Source organism: Rana temporaria, chromosome 9 (genome assembly GCF_905171775.1).
Source record: "Rana temporaria chromosome 9, aRanTem1.1, whole genome shotgun sequence".
Classification (NCBI taxonomy): Eukaryota; Metazoa; Chordata; class Amphibia; order Anura; family Ranidae; genus Rana; species Rana temporaria.
Window position 1 is genome coordinate 113,600,556 of NC_053497.1, and position 20,895 is coordinate 113,621,450.

The following is a 20,895-nucleotide window of genomic DNA, read 5'->3' on the forward strand; positions in this document are numbered from 1 at the left end:
GCCATCTTCAGTAAGAGAATTAGGAAGTCACTTCCTGGTTCCCTACTGCGCATGCGCAACTCACGCTGCGTGTTCCTACTGGTCCCTGCGTTCTTCCCGGACCCGTGTGTCTCCCAGAAGTCAGCAGGGGGGACGGAGAAGGCACCGGAAGGGGCGTAATACTTGAAGGTGGCTCGGGGATCTGGTCCCAGGAAGTGGGAGCAGAAGGGGGGAGGAACCGGAAAAGAGAAAGTTCAATTTTTTGGGTGAAACTCTGCTTTAAAGCGTTTAAATGGATCCTGCTCTAGTAAAGCATGTTATATGACACAGTGCTTGTGCTGTGTCATTTGGCCCCCTGTAACACCTAAAAAACCTGTCTGATCCTTCCTGGCTATACCCTCCCCCTGTAAACTGACCACGGTATATCATGGCTGCTGAACCCTGACACCGTGGTCAGTTTACGTGCCTTTGTCATTTGCAGCTCTCCTGTCCTCCTCCGTCCCCTACCTGCCTGTCATCTTGTGACAGTGCCCCCCCCCCCCCACCCACTGCTTAAATTACACTAACCGGCCAACTCTCTCCTCCTTCCCTCCCGACTGTCGTCAGCGGGGGAATCTCATCTCTCAGAGGAGGAAAGGAGAGACTCGGCCAGTCACGTGATCGCAATCTTGGCTCTGAAATGAGGTATTTGCAGCATTTATTTTTATAAATCACACACAGAGGGGGATACTACACTAGGAGGCAGTCCTGATGGTGCAAACAGATTAGAGTGGCTTAACACAGGGCTGGACTGGGACAGAAATTTGGCCCTGGACTTCATCCAGACTGGCCCACTTTGACAGGTCTCTCCCATGGCGGCCGGACAACTCCCGCACCCCCCCGGCCACCCAAGCCCCCTCTCCCCCTTCACTAGCTGTTCTATTTATTAGAGTAGAACGGCTGGTACTGGTACTCTTATAGGCAGTACCAGTGAGGAAACTAAACATTATTTTACCCGGGGCAAAGAATCAGTTCGGTGCCCCCCCCCCTTATGGGACAAGATTAGGCAGAAGTGAGAAACTACTAGGCCATAGCTGTTGAGTCAGCTGTCTGTCCCCCCCCCCCCCGTGCTCCTCTGTAGTCCCCCCTGCTTCTTTTCCCCCCCCCAGGTGAGTGCTGTGGGGAGGGAGAGGAGGTGAGCGCTGCGGAGAGGGAGAGACAGAGGAGCTAGGGGGGCGGCGGTCCGCTGTCACCGAAGCCGGCCCACTGAGCCACCGGCCCACCGGGAAACTCCCTGTAGTCCCAATGGCCAGTCCATCCCTGGCTTAACAACTACTTTAACCCCTTTGCACCGACCCTGCTTTTAGAGCTCTTCAGGCTGGGTTTACACTTATGCAATGTCTGTACCATACAGTTTTTATGGCTGAAATCACATTGCATTCGCGCCAGAATGATGCAGGAGCTTTTTTTTTGGGCCGCACTGGAATCGGATCACATGGGTGTTCAGACAAACCAATTCCACAGTTCACACTGCGTTCAGTGAACCAATTTTGGGGTGTCATTAACTTTCTATTGACACCCACAGCGGTTCGTAGATGTCAGTGTGAACTTCCTTCAAGTCAGATGCGATGCGGGAACCCACCCAGGAATCGCACTGGTTCCTGCATTACACCAGTATTTACCGGGACTCAAGGGCTGGGAGGCAGAGGTGGGCATTTGGGTCATGTGACTGCTGTAATCGGCTGTCACAGCGCTCACATGAATGAAAAGCTTCCAATTGCAAGTATGCATCGGGAGCTTACAGCACAGTAAGCAGTGTTGCCAAACCATCACTATTTTTACCACTGGCCAGTCAAAAACAGGCACTTTTCTCCTGCCAGTAAATGTCAGTGACAGGAAAAAGGTTGCCAGTAAAAAAATAGGACGGGTTTCTTGTGAAAAAAAAAAAATAGGACTGTGACACACACATCAGCTCTGAGCCATGTCCAGTTTGAGCCAGCCCAGACCATCCAAGTGCCTGCTACAGTGTGTTTGGGTGGGGCCAGCGGGGGGTGGGTCTGGCAGAGGCATTGCCTGAGCATGTTGTGTGATGTCATAGTGCAAGGCAGCGGAGCAGCCAGAGTCTTGTGTGGGGGTCTGTGGGACGGAAGCAAGGCAAGTCGGGAGTGGGACTGTCAGTGCTGTTTGGACTGAAGGAACCACATGGTGTGGAGAGAGACTGTCACTGTGACTCAGGAGGTGACGTGTCATGTCAGTGAGGTGTCATCATCATCTGCGCTGCACAAGGCTGTCAGTGTCACTGTGAGAGTCAATTTCATGTGTATGTGTGCCCATTATAATTTTTAGCCCTCCTGAGATTGAAACATCTCACAAGAGCTGCCATTTTGCCGTTGCTTTGACCCAGTCGTCCAGCCATTGCAAATTGGCCCTTGTCCAAGTCACTCAAATCCTTACGCTTGCTTATTTTTTCTGCTTTCAGCACATCAACTTCAGGGACAACAGGTTCACTTGCTGCCTAATATATCCCACCGACTTTTAGCCTAGGTTCACATTGGTACACATTGTCAAAACTCATGCCAAATCGGTGGTTATTACTGGCAATGGCATCGATTCCCAAAAGTAGTTCCTGTACTGCTTTTGGCGTCTTCAGGGTGCGATTTGTATGTCTCTGAAATCGCTCCCGAAGTCGCACAATTTCTAACCCACTGTCAGTGTGAACCTACGCTCAGATGCCATTGTCATGAGATAATCAATGTTAATTACTTTACTCGTCAGTGGTCATAATGTAATAAATAGTACAGTAGTGTCATATCTATTTTCTAAGAATAATGAGGAGAATTCAATAAAGCTGCTGCGCCACTTTCCTGGCGTTAATTGCTCTTGTTATTGTGTTGTGCCTAATTAAAAAAAACATCTGTGTCAGTTTTGGTTCCGACAGCGGCTCGTGCCCCAAATTCAAATAGTTCGAATTTGCCGTACTTGTACATTGTGGAGTGACACTTGTCCCAAATTCATAATAAAATACAGAGTGTTTGTATCTTATGAAAGTGGAGCTAATTAGCACAATCTCTCTTTTTGGTGTAGAGAGACGGATTTTGCAAAGGTGTCTCTCATGTGTTCTAAAGGTGCTGCAGCATGACTCAAATTCAAGTGCAAGTTCTAGACAGGAACCGGAATTTGGCGCACGCTGCACCACTTTTAGAATGCATGTGAGACGATTTCACCAAATCTGTCTGTGACAGTCTTTATGAATTTCAGGGGATATAACGTACAGGGAGGACACAACTACTCTCTCATGTCTTGTATTGTACAGGAGTATAATATCCACTCTCCGAATTCATTACACAGAATTGTGCTTTGTGGTATTTATTTATTCTGTGTCCTTTGTGGTATTTATTAAACCGTGTAAACACTGTAATATGACAATAATGATCAGTCAGCTGATTTGGAAACCGGTACAGTTAGGGAAGCATGATGGTATGTAGAGATGACATCATAGGTCATGTGCCTGGAGAGACGGCTCATAGATGACTCAGGCTCACTTGGTACAAGTCATGGATCACTGTTTAAACAAGAAAGCACTCCCTGTTCTGTGCAGTCATTGTCCCCAGCAATCTCAGCTCCAAATATGAGATTTTTGCTAAATGCACAATTTCTCATATTCATTCTACAGTAAAATACAGTAAAAATATCGTACAAAGAAAACTACAAACAATGTAAAATATAAGCTTCATAAAACAAATTGTAAGAGATATGCATGTTTGACATGACCAAGAAGATAGTGATAAGGAACCTTATAATATCCATTCATAAAGACCATTGCATTCAGAGTATCTGACTACAAACAAGGGACCTTCAAAACCCAGGTGGGTAGCAGTATAGAGCAGGAGGAACACATTTTGGATTTACTTAAATATTGACACACAGATCTGACTGATAAACTTTCAGATAAAATTTGCAACATAACATTTAGAACAGTGGTTGTCAACTCATCAGCTAAAGGGAGCCTCAAGCTCAGCCCATGACATCACCAAAGGGCCACACATAAGGTTCAATATATGCAATACTTGGGGGGAACATCTGAAACTGTAGACCTAATAGAGTAAATGAGGGTCAGAGGGTGTGGTAAAGCTACATTTTTGTCTGAGAATATATTGCAGAAGACAATATGAAACTGGGTACATGATACATGAGACTAGTAGTTATCAGTGCAATTACCCTAATCAGTGTTCCCACTACATCCTGCTGGGGTCCGAGGGCCGCACATCATATACCAAAGGGCCACAGGTTACCTAGGTGGATAGCTGTCCCCTCTACACTGAGAATGGAGCCACCGCTGATGGTTCAATGCTCACAGAGCCCCAAGAGGAGAGCTGCTTGACAGTCACCAGCTCTCCTGCTTTGCTCCTCCATGCTCATTGGAGCGCTGAGCTGTGGAGATCAGCCATCACAGTCTCTCAGCGGCTCGCTGAGAGGCTGAGACAGGTATCAGTCCAGGCACCTGGCAGATCCAGACTTTGTCGGGATGACGCGGTGCCTGGATAGATTCCAGTGACGTCAGCAGAGAGCAGACTTTAGCCCGCTCTCTGCTGAAAACGAGTCACAGGATTGCAAAACGTATTGCACTCCTGTGACCTAAAGGAGAAGCCCAGCCAAATAAGCTCAGGCTGGACCTCTCCTTCAAAGAAAACTTCAAAGCTACTCAGGAAAGGAACATTTTGGGAGAATGAGAATTCTTTTTTTAAGAGGTGTTTATTTAGGTTTTAGATTGTACAACGCTAAGTACAAAACAAGAATAAAGAAAACTGGTCATACAGTATATGCGACAACACTATGAACGGAGCAGTAGAAGACATTCCAATTTTATAAACCGTTTGGGCTATGCAGAGCCCATATCACAGAGAAAAACATTGACAATAATATCAACTAAGGATGATAATTCAAATTGACGCAAAAGATAATAGACTAAACGTGGACCTCAGATTTGTAGGCCACTAGTCAACAGTTATTTAACCAGTATCACCTATAAATGGCCTACACCTATTCAACTTTAGTCAAAGCTGCACCGTTTATTATTTGTGTAAAGGTGCCCCTTACCTGCACAGGCAGTTTTTAGGTAAAGGTTAACTAATCCTTTAAGTATGCTTCTGCTGAAAATGCTAATGTCTGGCTGTCACCTGATCCTGTGATTTTAGTACATTGAGTCATTGGCTTGGAATAAATGTGCAGGTTATTATTTCACAGTCTACTTGTATGTTCTCAGTATAGTGATGCATGGAATAACCAGGCACTTAGCATTTTCCAGAATGAGGTCAATGGTAATAGCAAACTTTGTATTTCTCTCAGTACAGGTTTTATTTAGCATAAAAATAAAATACAGACATCCAACAATTTTTCTATTGGATTGAATGCCTTCAAATAATGATGGTACTTTATACCTTCAATGTCAAATATTTGACATGTTGTCACTCCAGATGGGATCAGGTTCCACAACAACATGCTGACTCGACTCATCTCCACCACAGCAAACAACCGTACCCATTCACCCATACCAGCAAGCGGAACTAGTACACCAAGGTGCAACACAAAGGGCCTCCTCCATCTTAATAGTCAGAGCAAGCGCCGTGCATGGTGCAAAAATTTAGAATAGAACCTGTTCCTGCTGGATAGTTTGATGGACATAGGTGTGTGCAGCCTATTGCATTATGATGTGCACCCCAAAGCTCAAACACACGTGTGTGTATAAATATATAGGCCTAGATTCAGGTACGGCCGTTCTACCTTGCACAGGCGTAGCGTATCGTATTTACGATATGCCGCCGCAACTTAGAGAGGCAAGTGCTGTATTCACAAAGCACTTGCGTCCTAAGTTACGGCGGCGTAGCATAAATGGGCCGGCGTAAGCGCGCGTAATTCAAAGTAGGCTGGTAGGGGGCGTGTTGTATTTAAATGAGGCTTGACCCCATGTAGATGCATGGCCGAACGAACGGCGCATGCGCGCGCATGCTCAGTATCACGTCGTATTTACGCCCAAAGATACGTCGTCTCAATGCCTGTGACGTGAACGTAACTTACGCATAGCCCTATTCGCGTACGACTTACGCAAACGACGTAAAAAGATACTTGTTCCGACGTCCATACTTTGCATGGGCTGCGCCACCTAGAGACCAGATTTATCTTTACGCCGGCGTATGTCTTACGTAAACAGCATAACTAATTGCGATGGGCATACGTACGTTCACGAATCGGCGTATCTTGCTCATTTACATATTCAACGCGGAAATCAAGGAAGCGCCACCGAGCAGCCAGCGTAATTATTGCAACCCAAGATACGATGGCGTAGGAAACTTAGGCCGCTCGTATCTTGGCCAAATCTATGCGTAACTGATTCTATGAATCAGGCGCATAGATACGACAGCGGCCATTCGGACTTACGACGGCGTATCTGGAGATACGCCGTCGTAAGTCTTTGTGAATCTGGGCCATAGGGCAGTAGGGCAATGGACATCGTAGGTAGAGCACTGAACGATGTCAGTAGGGCAGAGGTTGGTGTTAGTAGTTTATTTTTCAATTACATTTTTACAATTGCATTATTTTTTATAATATGTTTATACAATCATTTTTATTTAATTTTTTTTACAATTTTTTTATGAGCCCCATTTGGTGAAATATCAAGGGTCTAGACCCCTGATGTCTCACTTTTGATACAAAGAAAGGAACCATGGACAGAGATTCCTCAGTCCCTTTCTCTGCAGCCATGCAGCAGAGGGAATCTGCCCAGCACAGGGTGATTAGGGTGTGCCCAGGCACACCTGGCACACCCTGTGCGCACGCCTATGTTGATAGAGGAAGAATGTTGTTAGGTGTGTCAGTGTGGCTTTCCTGTTGCTGGTATAGTTGAGTGCTTTACATCTCATAGTCCAGTCTGTGACAGAGAAGAGAAAGGAATGCCGCTCTAAAAGCACAGTTTCCATGTAATACACACCCTTAATGAGGCAGGCACGTGCAGGCTCTGCATAGGATCCGAGAACAAACGCGTAAACCTGGACAGCCGCACTCTGATGCAACACCTTTATTGTATTAAAATCCAATACATGACAGTCAGTCCATACAGTACAGAAGAGGGGGGATACAAGCAGCTGACGCGTTTCACACCTCGATTTGGTGCTTAGTCATAGGTGTTGCATCGGAGTGTGGACGTCCAGGATTACCCATTTGTGCTTTACATATCATATTAATAGTTCATCAAGTATGGTGATTTCTTGGTGAATCTTCATACAACCATTTATAACTAAGCCCATGGTTGTAATGTTACACACAGACTGCCCCCAGTACTTTCACCTACCATGAAGTTACAGTTTGAAGTGGATCCTGAAGTAGAAATCTCAATAAAAAAAATATTTATTGCTTAAAACTGCAGTGTATGTGTGCGCAACGTGACCCATAACTGTGCCCATACCTCCAACACAGCTCTTCATAGGGGCATATGAATACAATTTGCTGGGTTCCTGACACATTGGCCTGGATCTGACCACATTAACCCTCCAAATAATGATGGATATGCATACAAACAGATGGGAATAGATATTTCAGCCTACAATCTGCATCTGCAGTGTGGCATATATGGGTCAGACTCAGACAATCAGGCCACATCTCTCTAGGCAATAGCTGGTAGGCCAACAATCACCGAAGGAGAATAGAACATCGGCTCTGATGAAAGTTGTGAATGTTACCACGTTGCGGATTTTCTGGTAAACATCAAGACAATCTGGGTGTTGGGGAATGTGAGTAAATGTTTCTGGATCAGGGGAACAGAGATTTGTTTTTATGAATAATGATTTTTATCACGGCAGGAACCTGAAAAAATTGCATTGAATGAGCGACAAATTGATCAGTCACAGCTTTATATGTACAGTATGCACTACAGGTAAGTAACCATGAGAGGGCAGCAGACCTTCTCCTGTTTTGAAGGTAATCACGATCACGCTCCACCACCTCAACCATTGGCTGGTCAGACAACAGACTCTCCATTCTGAGTTGGCTTCCCCCTCTCCTTCGCCCAGTACTGCGCTTGGAAACTGACTCTGTCCTGTGAGAAGTCGCCATTAAATTCAACCTCTGCCCGGCTCCCTGTGGACTCCCAGTAGAACAAGTTGTTTCCATGGAAAGCGGTGGATTTCATCGACTTCATGTCCCGAATCTGGAGATGAGAACACACACAGATCAACACCTCAGTGGTGGCCTGTCCATATGGGGCCCAGGGGCGCCGCCCCCCAATCAATGCGTCTGGCCTCTAATCTACACACAGGGCATAGGCACAGTGCCGATCCTGACCTCCCTAGGGCCCTAAGCAAAATGACCTGGCATATTAAAAATGAGAAGCGGGGGGGAGGGGGTGTTCTGCTGTCGGAAATGATTCAGCCAGCGAGTTTAGAAGCGGGGTGAGGGGGCGAAAATTACTTCTCACCAGGCAGGGCTTCTAGTAATTTGGGGGGCCCTTCACAGCTTTGCGGGGCCCTAAGCGGCTTTCATAGTCAGCCTATAGGGATGATCGGCCCTGCATGGGCCTCATGGATTCCAATGTTTTTGTTTTTTTCTCTTGAAGCATGCGATTAGATTGGGAGGCTCTGATTGTCTTCAAAAAGTTTGGGCTCGGAAAGCAGCGTGCACAGCTTTGTTTACTGCTGCCCCCCCAAACCGAGCACCAGCCGCCACCGACCCAAATATACAGCGGTAGAGAAAGAACAACATTGTGAGAGTGGTATTAAGAAGAGGGGCCTCCTGCGCTAGCCAAATTAATCCAAAACACATAGAGGAACCTGGTGTGTGAAAGTGGTACTTTTTAGTAGCAAATTATAAAAATCAAGTTGTTAGGCTATAAAGCCTGTTGTTCAGGTATTATGAGAGCTAAAATGCGAACTTTAACTCTTCTGGGAAGGTTGTCCACAAGGTTTAGGAGTGTCTATGGGAATGTTTGACCATTCTTCCAGAAGCACATTTGTGAGGCCAGGCACTGATGTTGGATGAGAAGGCCTGGCTCACAGTCTCCGCTGTAATTAATTGCAAAGATGTTCCATCAGGTTAAGGTCAGGAATCTGTGCAGGCCAGTCAAGTTCCTCCATCCCAAACTCGCGCCTCCATGTCTTTATGGACCTTGCTTTGTGCACTGGTGTGCAGTCATGTTGGAACAGGAAGAGACCATCCCCAAACTGTTCCCACAAAGTTGGGAGCATGAAATTGTCCAAAATGTTTTGGTATGCTGATGCCTTAAGAGTTCCCCTTACTGGAACTAAAGGGCCAAGCCCAACCCCTGAAAAACAACCCCACACCATAATCCCCCCTCCACCAAATGATTTGGACCAGTGCACAAAGCAAGGTCCATAAATACATGGATGAGCGAGTTTGAGGTGGAGGAAATTGACTGGCTTGGGTTCAACCCGATAAAACACCTTCGGAATGAATTAGAGTGGAGACTGTGAGCCAGGCCTTCTCATCCCACATCAGTGCCTGACCTCACAAATGTGCTTTTGGAAGAATGGTCAAACATTCCCATAGACACTCCTAAACCTTGTGGACAGTCTTCCCAGAAGAGTTGAAGATTTTATAGCTGCAAAGAGTGGGCCAACTCAATATTGAACCCTACGGACTAAGACTGGGATGCCATTAACGTTTCTGGGGTAGATTCAGAGAGAAGATACAACGGCGCATCTCCAGATACGCCGTCGTATCTCTGAGTCCGGCCGGTCGCATCTATGCGCCTGATTCATAGAATCAGTTACGCATAGATTTCTCTAAGATCTGACGGGCGTAAGTGTTTTACACCGTCGTATCTTAGGCTGCATATTTACCCTGGCCGCTAGGTGGCGCTTCCATAGATTTACGTGAGGAATATGCAAATGACCTAGATACGCCGATTCAGAAACGTACGTCCGGCCGGCGCCTTTTTTTTTACATCGTTTACGTTAGGCTTTTTTCGGCGTATAGTTACCCCTGCTATATGAGGCGTATCCTATGTTAAGTATGGCCGTCGTTCCCGCGTCGAGTTTTGAAAATTTTACGTCGTTTGCGTAAGTCGTTCGCGAATAGGGCTGGACGTAATTTACGTTCACGTCGAAAGCAATGACGATTTGCGGCGGAATTTCGAGCATGCGCACTGGGATTTTTTTACGAACGGCGCATGCAGCGTTCGTAAAAAACGTCAAATACACGGGGTCACAGTTAATATACATAAAACACGCCCACATCATCCATATTTGAATTAGGCGGGCTTACGCCGATACAGATACGTTACGCCAAAGTAACTAAGGGCGCAAGTTCTTTCTGAATACAGAACTTGCGCCCTAAATTACAGCGGGGTAACGTATCTGAGATACGTTACGCTGGGCATAAAGATAGACAAATCTATCTGAATCTACCCTCATGTGTGTGTAAAGACAGTTGTCCCAATACTTTTGGTAATACAGTGTATGTCATGTGATTCCACTTGCCAACAACCATGGAAAGGTTACATATGTGTTTTTGGTGGAGTCTGTCCATTCAGCCCTGCATAGGCAATGTGACTAGTGACTTACCAGGATGTAATCTGACTGCGTCTTATTGGTCCCATTTTTAAGGTCCATATACAAAGCATGGACTGCAATGGTATACTTAGGAGGCACATCAATAAAGATACGGCAAGCAGGAGAGTCCAGCTCAAACCGCGGCTGTACAGGGTTTCGTATGTCCCCTCGCATTCCGAACAGCTGCACATCACAGTCTATGGGAAGGAAGGAGAGGGCCGTCATATTGCTGCTCCATCAGACTCCGAACGTTGTCTATACATCATCCCATGTGTACATACAATAGTGAGGGGGACACAATCTGCTGTGCATGGCAACCAATCAACTTCCAACCTCATCTGCTTTAGTTAAAGCTGTATTAAACCCAAAAGCAAACATTCAAATGTATTGCACAGATGTGATGGCTGCATTCGTTTTACATTTTAAGCATTTGTTCCTTTATTTTTGTCTAGTGATCTAGCCAGTAAGTCTGGTGTTTTTCAAAAGAACAAATTCTACAAATGTAGCAGTTACAATGGATCAGACAAACCATTTATTACTGACAGGGGTGCTTACAATGATCAGTTTTCTTTTATTTATGTAAAACCTTTATCCCAAAAAAAGGCAAACAAATTTCGCTGTAACTGCTTATAAAGTTGACGTTTGGCTTCAATTTGTTAGTGTATTGAAATCTGCTAGTACATCAAATACTCCCATCCAGACTGACAATGCTGCTGTCTAAGGGTGCCCCCTGTATTTCTTTATCCAGAGTGGAAGTGTTCAAATACAGGAGGTGTGTTACTGGCCAGATCACCGGGTATAAACAAAGGGAAAAAAGCCCAAAAAAGAAAACAAATGCAGCCACCACATCTAAGGATTGGTAAACTTGAATATATAAAATGTTTGCTTTTAGGTTTAATACTGCTCTAGGCCTGGTTCACACCTATGCAGGTTACAGTTTGCATATCCCAGGTACATTTTGCGTTTTTCAATACACTTTTTTGATCCATTGAAGTCTATGGAACCAAAAACCAGAAAAAAGTCCCTGGCCCTTTCCACAAAATGCACAGATGTGACCGTGACCCATAGGAAACCATGTTATATGGACTGTAGTGGGTTTCTGCAAAACTGAAAACGCACTAAAAAATGCATAGGTGTGAACCAGGCCTTAAAGGATTTGTAAAGGTTTGTTTTTTGTTTTCTAAATAGGTTCCTTTAAGTTAGTGCATTGTTGGTTCACTTACCTTTTCCTTCCATTTCCCTTCTAAATGTTTTTTTTCTTTGTCTAAATTTATCACTTCCTGTTCCTCCTCAGTAAACTGTTCAGTAAGGTGTTCAGTAAGCTGTTCTGACTGACTTTCCACCGCTCGGATGATGGTGGAAAGCTTACTGAGGAGAAACAGGAAGTGAGAAATTCAAACAAAGAAAAACAACATTTAGAAGGGAAATGGGAGGAAAAGGTAAGTAACCCAACAATGCACTAGCTTAAAGGAACCAATTTTAAGCAGGGGTCTCAAACTGGCAGCCATCCAACTGTTGCAAAACTACAAGTCCCATCATGCCAATGCCTGTGGGAGTTCTGCTTGTAACCGTCAGCCTTGCAATGCCTCATGGAACTTGTAGTTTTGCAAGAGCTGGAGGGCCGCCAATTTGAGACCCCTGCCTTAAAGGGAAAGGGAAAACACAAACATTTCTACATCCACGATCTAACACTAACCTATCCTAGTCCTGTAAAGAAGAAATGGCTATACATACCTTTTCTGAAGCCGCTCCGGTCCGGTCTCCAGTGGCAGAAGCTCTGCAGAGGACACAGCCGAAAATGGCTGGGAAGTGACGTCACAAGAATTGTTTTGTCCAGGGTCCAATCCAGTGTTATTTTGTGGAACAAGCGATCATAGCCGTGTACATTGGCTGCTACTTACCAAGCAATAAATGTTTTCTAAATGATTTCTAAATTGCTGCATTTGTAAATTCCAAAAGCCAATATAAAGGAATAGTAGTGGTAAAAAAAGCACCTGTGGGTTTAACCAATCTTGATTTTTTTGTACAATTCTCCTTTAAGGGGGCGTGGCAGGGGGTGTGTCCTATGCCTGCATACTTTTTCTGATAGGTGTCCCTAATTCCCATCTCAGAAAGTTGGGAGGTATGCAGAAGTGAGAGGACCAGTATGACAGCCCGGCACATTCGGTTACAATTGCATTATGTTCCAGTAAATGATATGGGCATACCTTGGTGATAGGTTTTAGAGACCAGTCTAGTTGAGTACTCCAGGGCTATTCCATTACCGGGGTGAACTTGGCGCTGTCTCACCGTCACTGTGTTCGATCGTGTTTGCACTGTGACCCCTGAGATACGGGTACAAGCCTTTCTCCACATAGCTCTGCCATAGAACAATACAAGCTCCCCTACAAAGGAAGTAAATCAATCAGTGAAGAATGAATCCCAGAGTTTGTAGAAGTCCCTAAACAATTACTGACTTTCTGAAAGTCACTATTTGTATTGACTCGGGCCCCGCCCCTCCCCTCATATCATAGTGCTTGGACCTGGCTATGGGGTTGGGGAGACTTTCCCTATTCTTCCTACACCCTGGAAAGTCTAATCTTTGCCAGAAGGTCTGATAAAATATTATCCGTCATATTATTGTGCAAACTAGGCAAAGGGAGCTTAATGGAAGTTTTACGTTTTGTATCCCTAATGAAAGGGTGCAGATTTACTTTAATCATAGTCCTGTAATGTACTGTATATTGCAGCCAGATTCAGCAGGCTTTTCATAGTACTTCTAGGCAGGACTGCATTTTCTGCACGTGATTCTTTTTTGGCCAATTTAAATTTTACAGATTCAAAGAATGGCAGCCCTTCAGTGACAACTTGGTCTGTCATTTCCAGGCTGCACTTTTACTGACTTAAAGCGCAGCTCCAGCCCCCTCCCCTCCAACAATGAAAAGTCAGCAGCTACAAATACTGTTTAATATTAGGACACTTACCTGTCCAGGGACCCCACGATGTTGGCACCTCAGCCGATTTTCCAATCAGCTCTCGGGTACTGTCGCTGCCATTCCTCGTACCACAGGAAATTTTTTAATTGGCTCTTGGGTGCTGCCACTGCCATACCTCGTAAGGGAAACCAACAGTGAAGCTTTGCGGCTTCCCAGCCGGTTTCCTAGTGCGCATGTACGAAGCATGCAGCGCTTTCCAAATGGCCTGGCAGCGATGGAAGGAGGAGGGGGCCGCAGCGAGGTCTCTCGGAAGTGGGGACGAGTACCTGTCAAAAACGGTTACCTGCTCCCCTCTCCCGCCCCCCAAAAGGTGCCAAATGTCAGTCTGACACCCTGCATCTCCGATCTCGGTAAAGAGCCTCCGGCGAAGGCTCTTTACTACGTGATCAGCCGTGTCCAATCACGGCTGATCACGATGTAAACAGGAAGAGCCGTTGATCTGATAGATGTGAGTAGAGGAGAGCCCATCGGCGGTTCTCCTGACAGGGGGGGTTCGCGCTGATTGTTTATCAGCGCAGCCCCCCCTCGGATGCTCACACTAGACCACAGGGAAGCCGCCAGGACCACCAGGGATGGGGGCAACATGTGGATGGCCAGGTACATCCCCCATGGCCATCCACATGTAAAAAAAATAGGCACAATAGATGCCAATCAGTGCCCACAAATGGGCACTGACTGGCAACATGGGCACTGACTGGCAAAATAGTAAATAAACAAGTGCCACCCCTCAGTGTCCATCCATGCCCAGTGCCCATATGTACCCATCAGTGCCACCCATAAGTGCCCATCAGTGCCGCCCCTCAGTGTCCATCAGTGCCGCCTATGAGTGCCCATCAGTGCCGCATACCAACGCCGCCTATCAGTGTCCATCAGTGATGCCTATCAGTGCCACCTCATCGGTGCCCATCAGCGCCACCTCATCGGTGCCCGTAATTGAAAAATAACTTATTTACAAAAAAATTAACAGAAAAAAATAAAAACTTTATTTTTTTCAAAATTTTCTGACTTTTTTTAGTTGTTGCGCAAAAAATAAAAATCGCAGCGGTCATCAAATACCACCAAAAGAAAGCTCTATTTGTGGGAATAAAATGATAAAAAAATAGTTTGGGTACAGTGTAGCATGACTGCGCAATTGTCATTCAAAGTGCGGCAGCGCTGAAAGCTGAAAATTGGCTTGGGCAGGAAGGTGCATAAGTGCCTGGTATGCAGGGCCGGCCTTAGGTGTTCAGGCGCCCTATGCAAACTAATCATGTGGCACCCGCCAGTCACCTAAACATATACAAAGAGGACCCCTTTACATTACACAGCACCCTGCATCACTGGACTCCTTTACATTACACAGCACCCTGCATCACTGGACCCCTTTACATTACACAGCACCCTGCATCACTGGACCCCTTTACATTACACAGCACCTTGCACCTATGGACCCCTTTATATTACACAGCACTCTGGACCCCTTTACATTACACAGCACCCTGCATCACTGGACCCCTTTACACATTACACAGAACCCTGCAGCTCTGGACCCCTGCATGTTACACAGACCCCCCCTTCAGTGCAGACCCCCCTTCAATGTATCCACCCCTTCAATGCAGACTCCCCTGTTCAGAGTAGCCCCCCCCCCCCGTTGCCGGTCTGACACCCCCCCAGTGTGTGGTACGCCCCCACCCCTAGTACCCCTCTGGATGGCCGCATGGCGCCCCTGTTGCCCATGGCGCCCTGTGCGGCCGCACAGCTTGCACACCCCAAAGGCCGGCCCTGCTGGTATGGAAGTGGTTAACCACTTGCCTACTGGGCACTATTACCCCCTTCCTGCTCAGGCCAATTTTTAGCTTTCAGTGCTGTCGCATTTTGAATGACAATTGCGCGGTGAAACAACACTGTACCCAAATTAAATTTTTATCATTTTTATGAGACATATAGAGCTTTCTTTTGGTGGTATTTAATCAGCACTGGGGTTTTTAATTTTTTGCTGAAAAGACTGAAAAAAAAGGGGTTTCTTAGTTTCTGTTATAAAATTGTGTAAATAAGTAATTTTTCTCCTTCACTGATGTGTGCTAATGAGGCTGCACTGATGGGCACTGATGAGATGCCACTAATATGGAGCACTGATGGGCACTGATAGGTGGCGCTGATAGGTGCCACTGATGGGCACTGATAGGCAACACTGGTTTGCGGCACGGATAAGCAGGCACTGACTGGCACTCTGAAGGCAGTACTAATTGGCATCACTGCTGGGTACTGATTAGCATCACTGCTGGGCCCTGTTAGGCCTGCACTGATGATCAGTGCCCTGATTATCTGTACAGATCTCTCCTGTGAGAAAAGCCACTGATCAGCTCTCCTCTCACGCTGTCAGTGTGAGGAGAGAAATGCCAATAACGGGCATTTCCTGCTTTACATGTGATCAGCTGTGATTGGACACTGCTGATCACATGGGTAAAGAGCCTCGTCATCGGCTAACGGTGACGCGTCGTGTCCCAGGGACAGAATGCACCACCGATCACGGCACGTTCCCACGGGCGCATAGAGGCGGCGAGCGTGGGACGATGTCTCATGACGCCATCCCAGGATGAGAGAGCCACCTTGTGCCCGTCATTTTACAATACAAAAATTCACATACGCCACACGACAACTTTGGAAATGATGTAATGTGTTGTATTGTAATGTATTCTTTCATCTCCGATCATGCGTGGTCTCGGTCTGTATAGATTAAATAAAAATCGTTCGTTCTGGTATCGTACGAGGGAGATTTTTTCATGTGTGTCCCTTTGGATAATTTTGTATGAACTGTTGTGACCGTCTCTCAAAAGCTGTGTACTAACGATCAGATTATCGCATGATCGCTTTGAGAGCGCTATTTTTCGGCCCATTTTCTCATTGTGTACTTGGCATAACATTGTGGCCTGTGTACATAGCATGGATGCAGGGGCGTACCTAGAGCATTTGGCACCCGGGGCGGATCCAATATCTGGCACCCCCCCCACGTTTAATTGTAAAAACACCCCACTGTGCCCCCTGCATACCTCTGCATCCTTCAATATCTTTTTGTTACTACTGTGTACCCCCTCTCCACAACTGCACCTCTGGACCACTTTACATTGCACAGCACCCTGCATCACTGGACCCCTTTACATTACACAGCACCCTGTACCTCTGGACCTCTTTACATTACACAGCCCCCTGCATCACTGGACCCCTTTAAAAGTACACAGCACCCTGCATCACTGGACCCCTTTACATCTTACAGCACCCTGCACCTCTGGGCCCCTTTACATTACACAACACCCTGCACCTCTTTACATTACACAGCCCCTGCACCACTGGACCCCTTTACATTACACAGCACCCTGCACCACTGCACCCCTTTTACATTACACAGCCGCCTGCACCTCTGCACCCCTTTACATCACATAGCACCCTGCATCTCTGGACCCCTTTACATTACACAGCACCCTGCATCACTGGACCCCTTTACATCTCATAGCACCCTGCATCTCTGGACCCTTTTACATTACACAGCCGCCTGCACCTCTGCACCCCTTTACATCACATAGCCCCCTGCACCTCTGGACCCTTTTACACTACACAGCCCTTTTTTTTTTTTTTTAATCAGGATGGTGTCACCCCTCTAGCGGGTGTTACCCGGGGCGGACCGCACCCCCCGCACCTCCCTAGGAACGCCTCTGCATGGATGGTATAGTTGATACTCAAACACTAAAAAGTTGAGCACAGTGGCATCAAACTATGCTCACTGAGGATAGCATTGGTGTAGTACACCGTTTATGTCATTGGTTGGCACTAATACACCTTTGATTAAACTAAGACAATTAGATGTACAGAAGATTCAGGACCAAAAACACCCACCAGCTGAGCAGTTCAGAGAGCTGGACAGAATCTTGATGATAATAATCTCTCCTAGCGGCCGTCCGATCGAGAATATACAATCGTTTTCCAGAATCCCGGTGGTGTTGATTATTCCAGAGGCGTTCAGGAAAAGCTGCCCGCATACACCTGGAGGAGTTTAGAAGAACAGTTAACTTTATGTCCCTCTACCAGTATTCTCGCTAACACTCGCCATACACTAGGAAATTCCTGCATTAACATTCGTATGAACATTCGTACGGAAAGTCTCTGAACATTCAATGACATGACGAACGTCATTCAAAAGTATTTCAAAATATAATTCGATTTAGGAACAAAAAACTTTACCAAACCAAAACTACATTCTAGAAAATGTTCCCTCTTGCTGCTTTAATTTTATCATCAATGCGGTCAAAAACGAACAGAGATTTGAACAAACAATTAGAAAATTGAATGAACGTTCTTAAAACAATAAAAATTTGAACTGAATTCTGCTAGCGTATGGGCAGTTTACAGCATGTAAAGGGACTGAACGAGAGAAATCTAGATTCCCTCATCCACACTAAACAGTAAAAATTCTTCTGCTGCCGGCTCTTATATCCTGACAGCGGGCAGCAGGTCCCCCAGGTCTCGGGTTGATATTTATCAAGTTTAGCCTTTCACATTTCCTGCAGCTGCGGTTTAGATCAGGGGTCCTCAAACTTTCTAAACAAAGGACCAGTTAACTAAATTTCGGACTTCAGGCGAGCCGGACTGTGGCCAGTGGGAGTAGAAAATGTCCCAGTAAAAAAATGATATAGCGCCTTTGGTCAGTAAGGGGAGAAATAGTGCCCCATTATTGGAGGGAAGAGTGCTTTATCGTTGATATAAGTGGAAGAAATGGTGCCCATCATTGGTGTCAGTGGAAGGCATAGGGTCGCATTGTTGGCGTCAGTGAAAAGAATAGTGACCCACTGTTGGTGGAAGGAATAGTGCTTCAACACTGGTGTAAGTGGAAGGATTAGTGCCACCTCGTTGGTGACAAAGGAAGGAATTATGCTCCATTGTTGGTGTCAGTGGGAGGAATAGTGCCCCATCAGTGGTGTCGGTGAGAGGAATGGTACCCCATTATTGGTATCAATGGAAGGAATAGTGCCCCATCAATGGTGTTACTGGAAGTAATAGTGCTCTATTGCTGTTGTCAGTTGACGGATTAGTGCCCCATAATTAGTGTCAATAGAAGGAATAGTGATCCATTGCAGGTGTCCATGGAAGGAATAGTGCCCACTTGTTGGTATCAATGGAAAGAATGGTGCTCCATCATTGGTGTCAGTGGAAGGAACAGTGCCCATCATTGGTGTCAGTGGGAGAAATAGCGCCCCATCGCTGATGTCCATGGAAGAAATAGTGCTCCATCATTGGTGTCAGTGGGAGAAATAGTGCCCCATCGCTGATGTCCATGGAAGAAATAGTGCTCCATCATTGTTGTCAGTGGAAAGAATAGTGCCCCATCTTGATGTCAGTGGGAGCTATAGTGCCTCATTGTTGGTGTCAGTGGAAACAATAGTGCCCCCTCAATGGCGTCAGTGTAAGGAATAGTGTTGCATCGTTGGATATATGGAGTATGCCCGCGCTACCAAGGTGTGGTGAAGGGGAGGGGGATACGGCTGCAGCACTGAAAGTGTATCAAACCAAAAACAGTCACAGAAGGGGGGTAATGCTGCGCTGTATAGGGTGAGTGGGAAAGGGACTAAGTGAATATAACTAGTATTAAGAAATAGCGATCACATCAAATGTAAAACATGTAGGACATATGTTAAAACAAATGAAACATATGTAACACTCAAACAAATATAAAGCCAAAATAAATAAAACTTAAAAAGATAAAGTGCTGAGTGCAATTGTGCAAAAAAAAAAAAAAAGTACTGAAATACAATGTTGTATTCAAAAATCTTCAATATTGCAACAATGTATAAACTTTAGTATCCATGTGCAAACAGCAACAACATAAAGTGCCAGTGCTGGTGTCAAGTTGCCAATGTGGATATCAAATAGGAAAGTGCTCCTATTCCCCTGGTGATTAGTGAGGATGTCCCCTCACCTTACTGCTGTAAGATAACAGCATATAAAGATCTTTCTAGGTACAAGCGGCATACACTCCAGCTGTTTCCTGGTGAGGCGTCTCTTGATACTGTTTACCTTGGTCTCTAAACAGAGTCTCCCTGTGGGGCCCCGTCTGATATATCAGCAGTGATCCTCACAAAGAGAGATACATACGCCAATAGTATAGTAGTTTAAAATATTTATGGATAAAAAAAAAACACAGAAAAAAAAATATATACAAATATATATACACCGCACGGTCTCTAAACGTAAATAAATAAAATAGCAGCCAACACCACAAAACAGACCAATTTTGTGAAAAAGAACGATAGAAAAACAGATGTAGCACTAAAAACTTTACAAAATATCTTTTAACAGATAAAATTAACAGAAAACACACCATAAGTGTTCTTTAAAGTGAAAATTATGAAGACAAACCAAACCAACTTTGTGCGGGCGTAGCGTATCCTATTTACGCTACGCCTCCGCAACTTGGACGGGCAAGTGCAGTATTCACAAAGCACTTGCTCCGTAAGTTGAGGCAGCGTAGCGTAAATGGGCCGGCGTAAGCCCGCGTAATTCAAATTTGGAAGAGGTGGGCCTGTTGTATGTAAATCAATCGTGACCCCACGTAAATGACGCGCCTAACGAAAGGCACATGCTCAGTATCACGTCTAATTTACTCCATAAGATACGCCAGGCCCATTGCCTGTGACATGAACGTAACCTACGCACAGCCCCATTCACGTCCGACTTACGTAAACGACGTAAAAAGATACGCTTGCCGACATCCATACTTTGCATTACCTACGCCTCATATAGCAGGGGTAACTTTACGCCGGACGTAAGCCTTACATAAACGGCGTAGCGGCCGCAAGTACGTTCATGAATCTGCGTATCTACCTAATTTACATATTCGACGCGTAACTCTACGGAAGCGCCCTTTGCGGCCAGCGTAAATATTGCACCCAAGATACGACGGCGTATCTTGGCCAAATCTATGCGTAACTGATTTTCAGAATCAGGCGCATAGATAAGACGGCTCACATTCGGACTTATGACAGTGTACGTGGAGATACGCCGTCGTAAGTCCGCTGTGAATCTGGCCCTAGATCCGCTCGGATACCAAGTATTCTTGATGGAACTTCTGGAGCATTCAAATGGATAGAAACAGCATACTGCATATATAAAATCCAGCAAGAAAAAACGTCCAAGTTGCACCGATGGAAACTTCCAATATTGACATTAGATCACCCAATCAGTGTTGCAGTTTAGGATATATGGAATAAGAAGAAAAAACAGGGGCGCACATAGTGTAACTCTGTAAGATAACTTACAGTATTTAATAAAAAGTTTACACTCACATTTAAGATGAATATAAAATCAGATTAACAGTGGCATCAATAATCCAGCCCGACGCGTTTCGTTCAAGTTAACAAACACAAATCATAAAT

The 20,895-nt window shown here is 45.6% G+C and overlaps 1 protein-coding gene across 1 annotated transcript in view; it reads right to left on the bottom strand.

The window, feature by feature from the left end:
• Positions 1-7,792: 7,792 nt before the first annotated feature.
• ADAMTS13 (ADAM metallopeptidase with thrombospondin type 1 motif 13) overlaps positions 7,793-20,895 on the bottom strand; it is a 67,175-nt gene continuing 54,072 nt past the window's right edge. Inside the window, exons 30-33 of the mRNA XM_040324175.1 lie at positions 17,363-17,509; positions 12,725-12,901; positions 10,530-10,714; positions 7,793-8,158 (exon numbers count right to left, since the gene is read on the bottom strand). Of these exons, the coding sequence (XP_040180109.1) occupies positions 7,970-8,158; positions 10,530-10,714; positions 12,725-12,901; positions 17,363-17,509 (698 nt within the window). The 3' untranslated portion in view covers positions 7,793-7,969. The remainder of the gene's footprint in view (positions 8,159-10,529; positions 10,715-12,724; positions 12,902-17,362; positions 17,510-20,895) is intronic.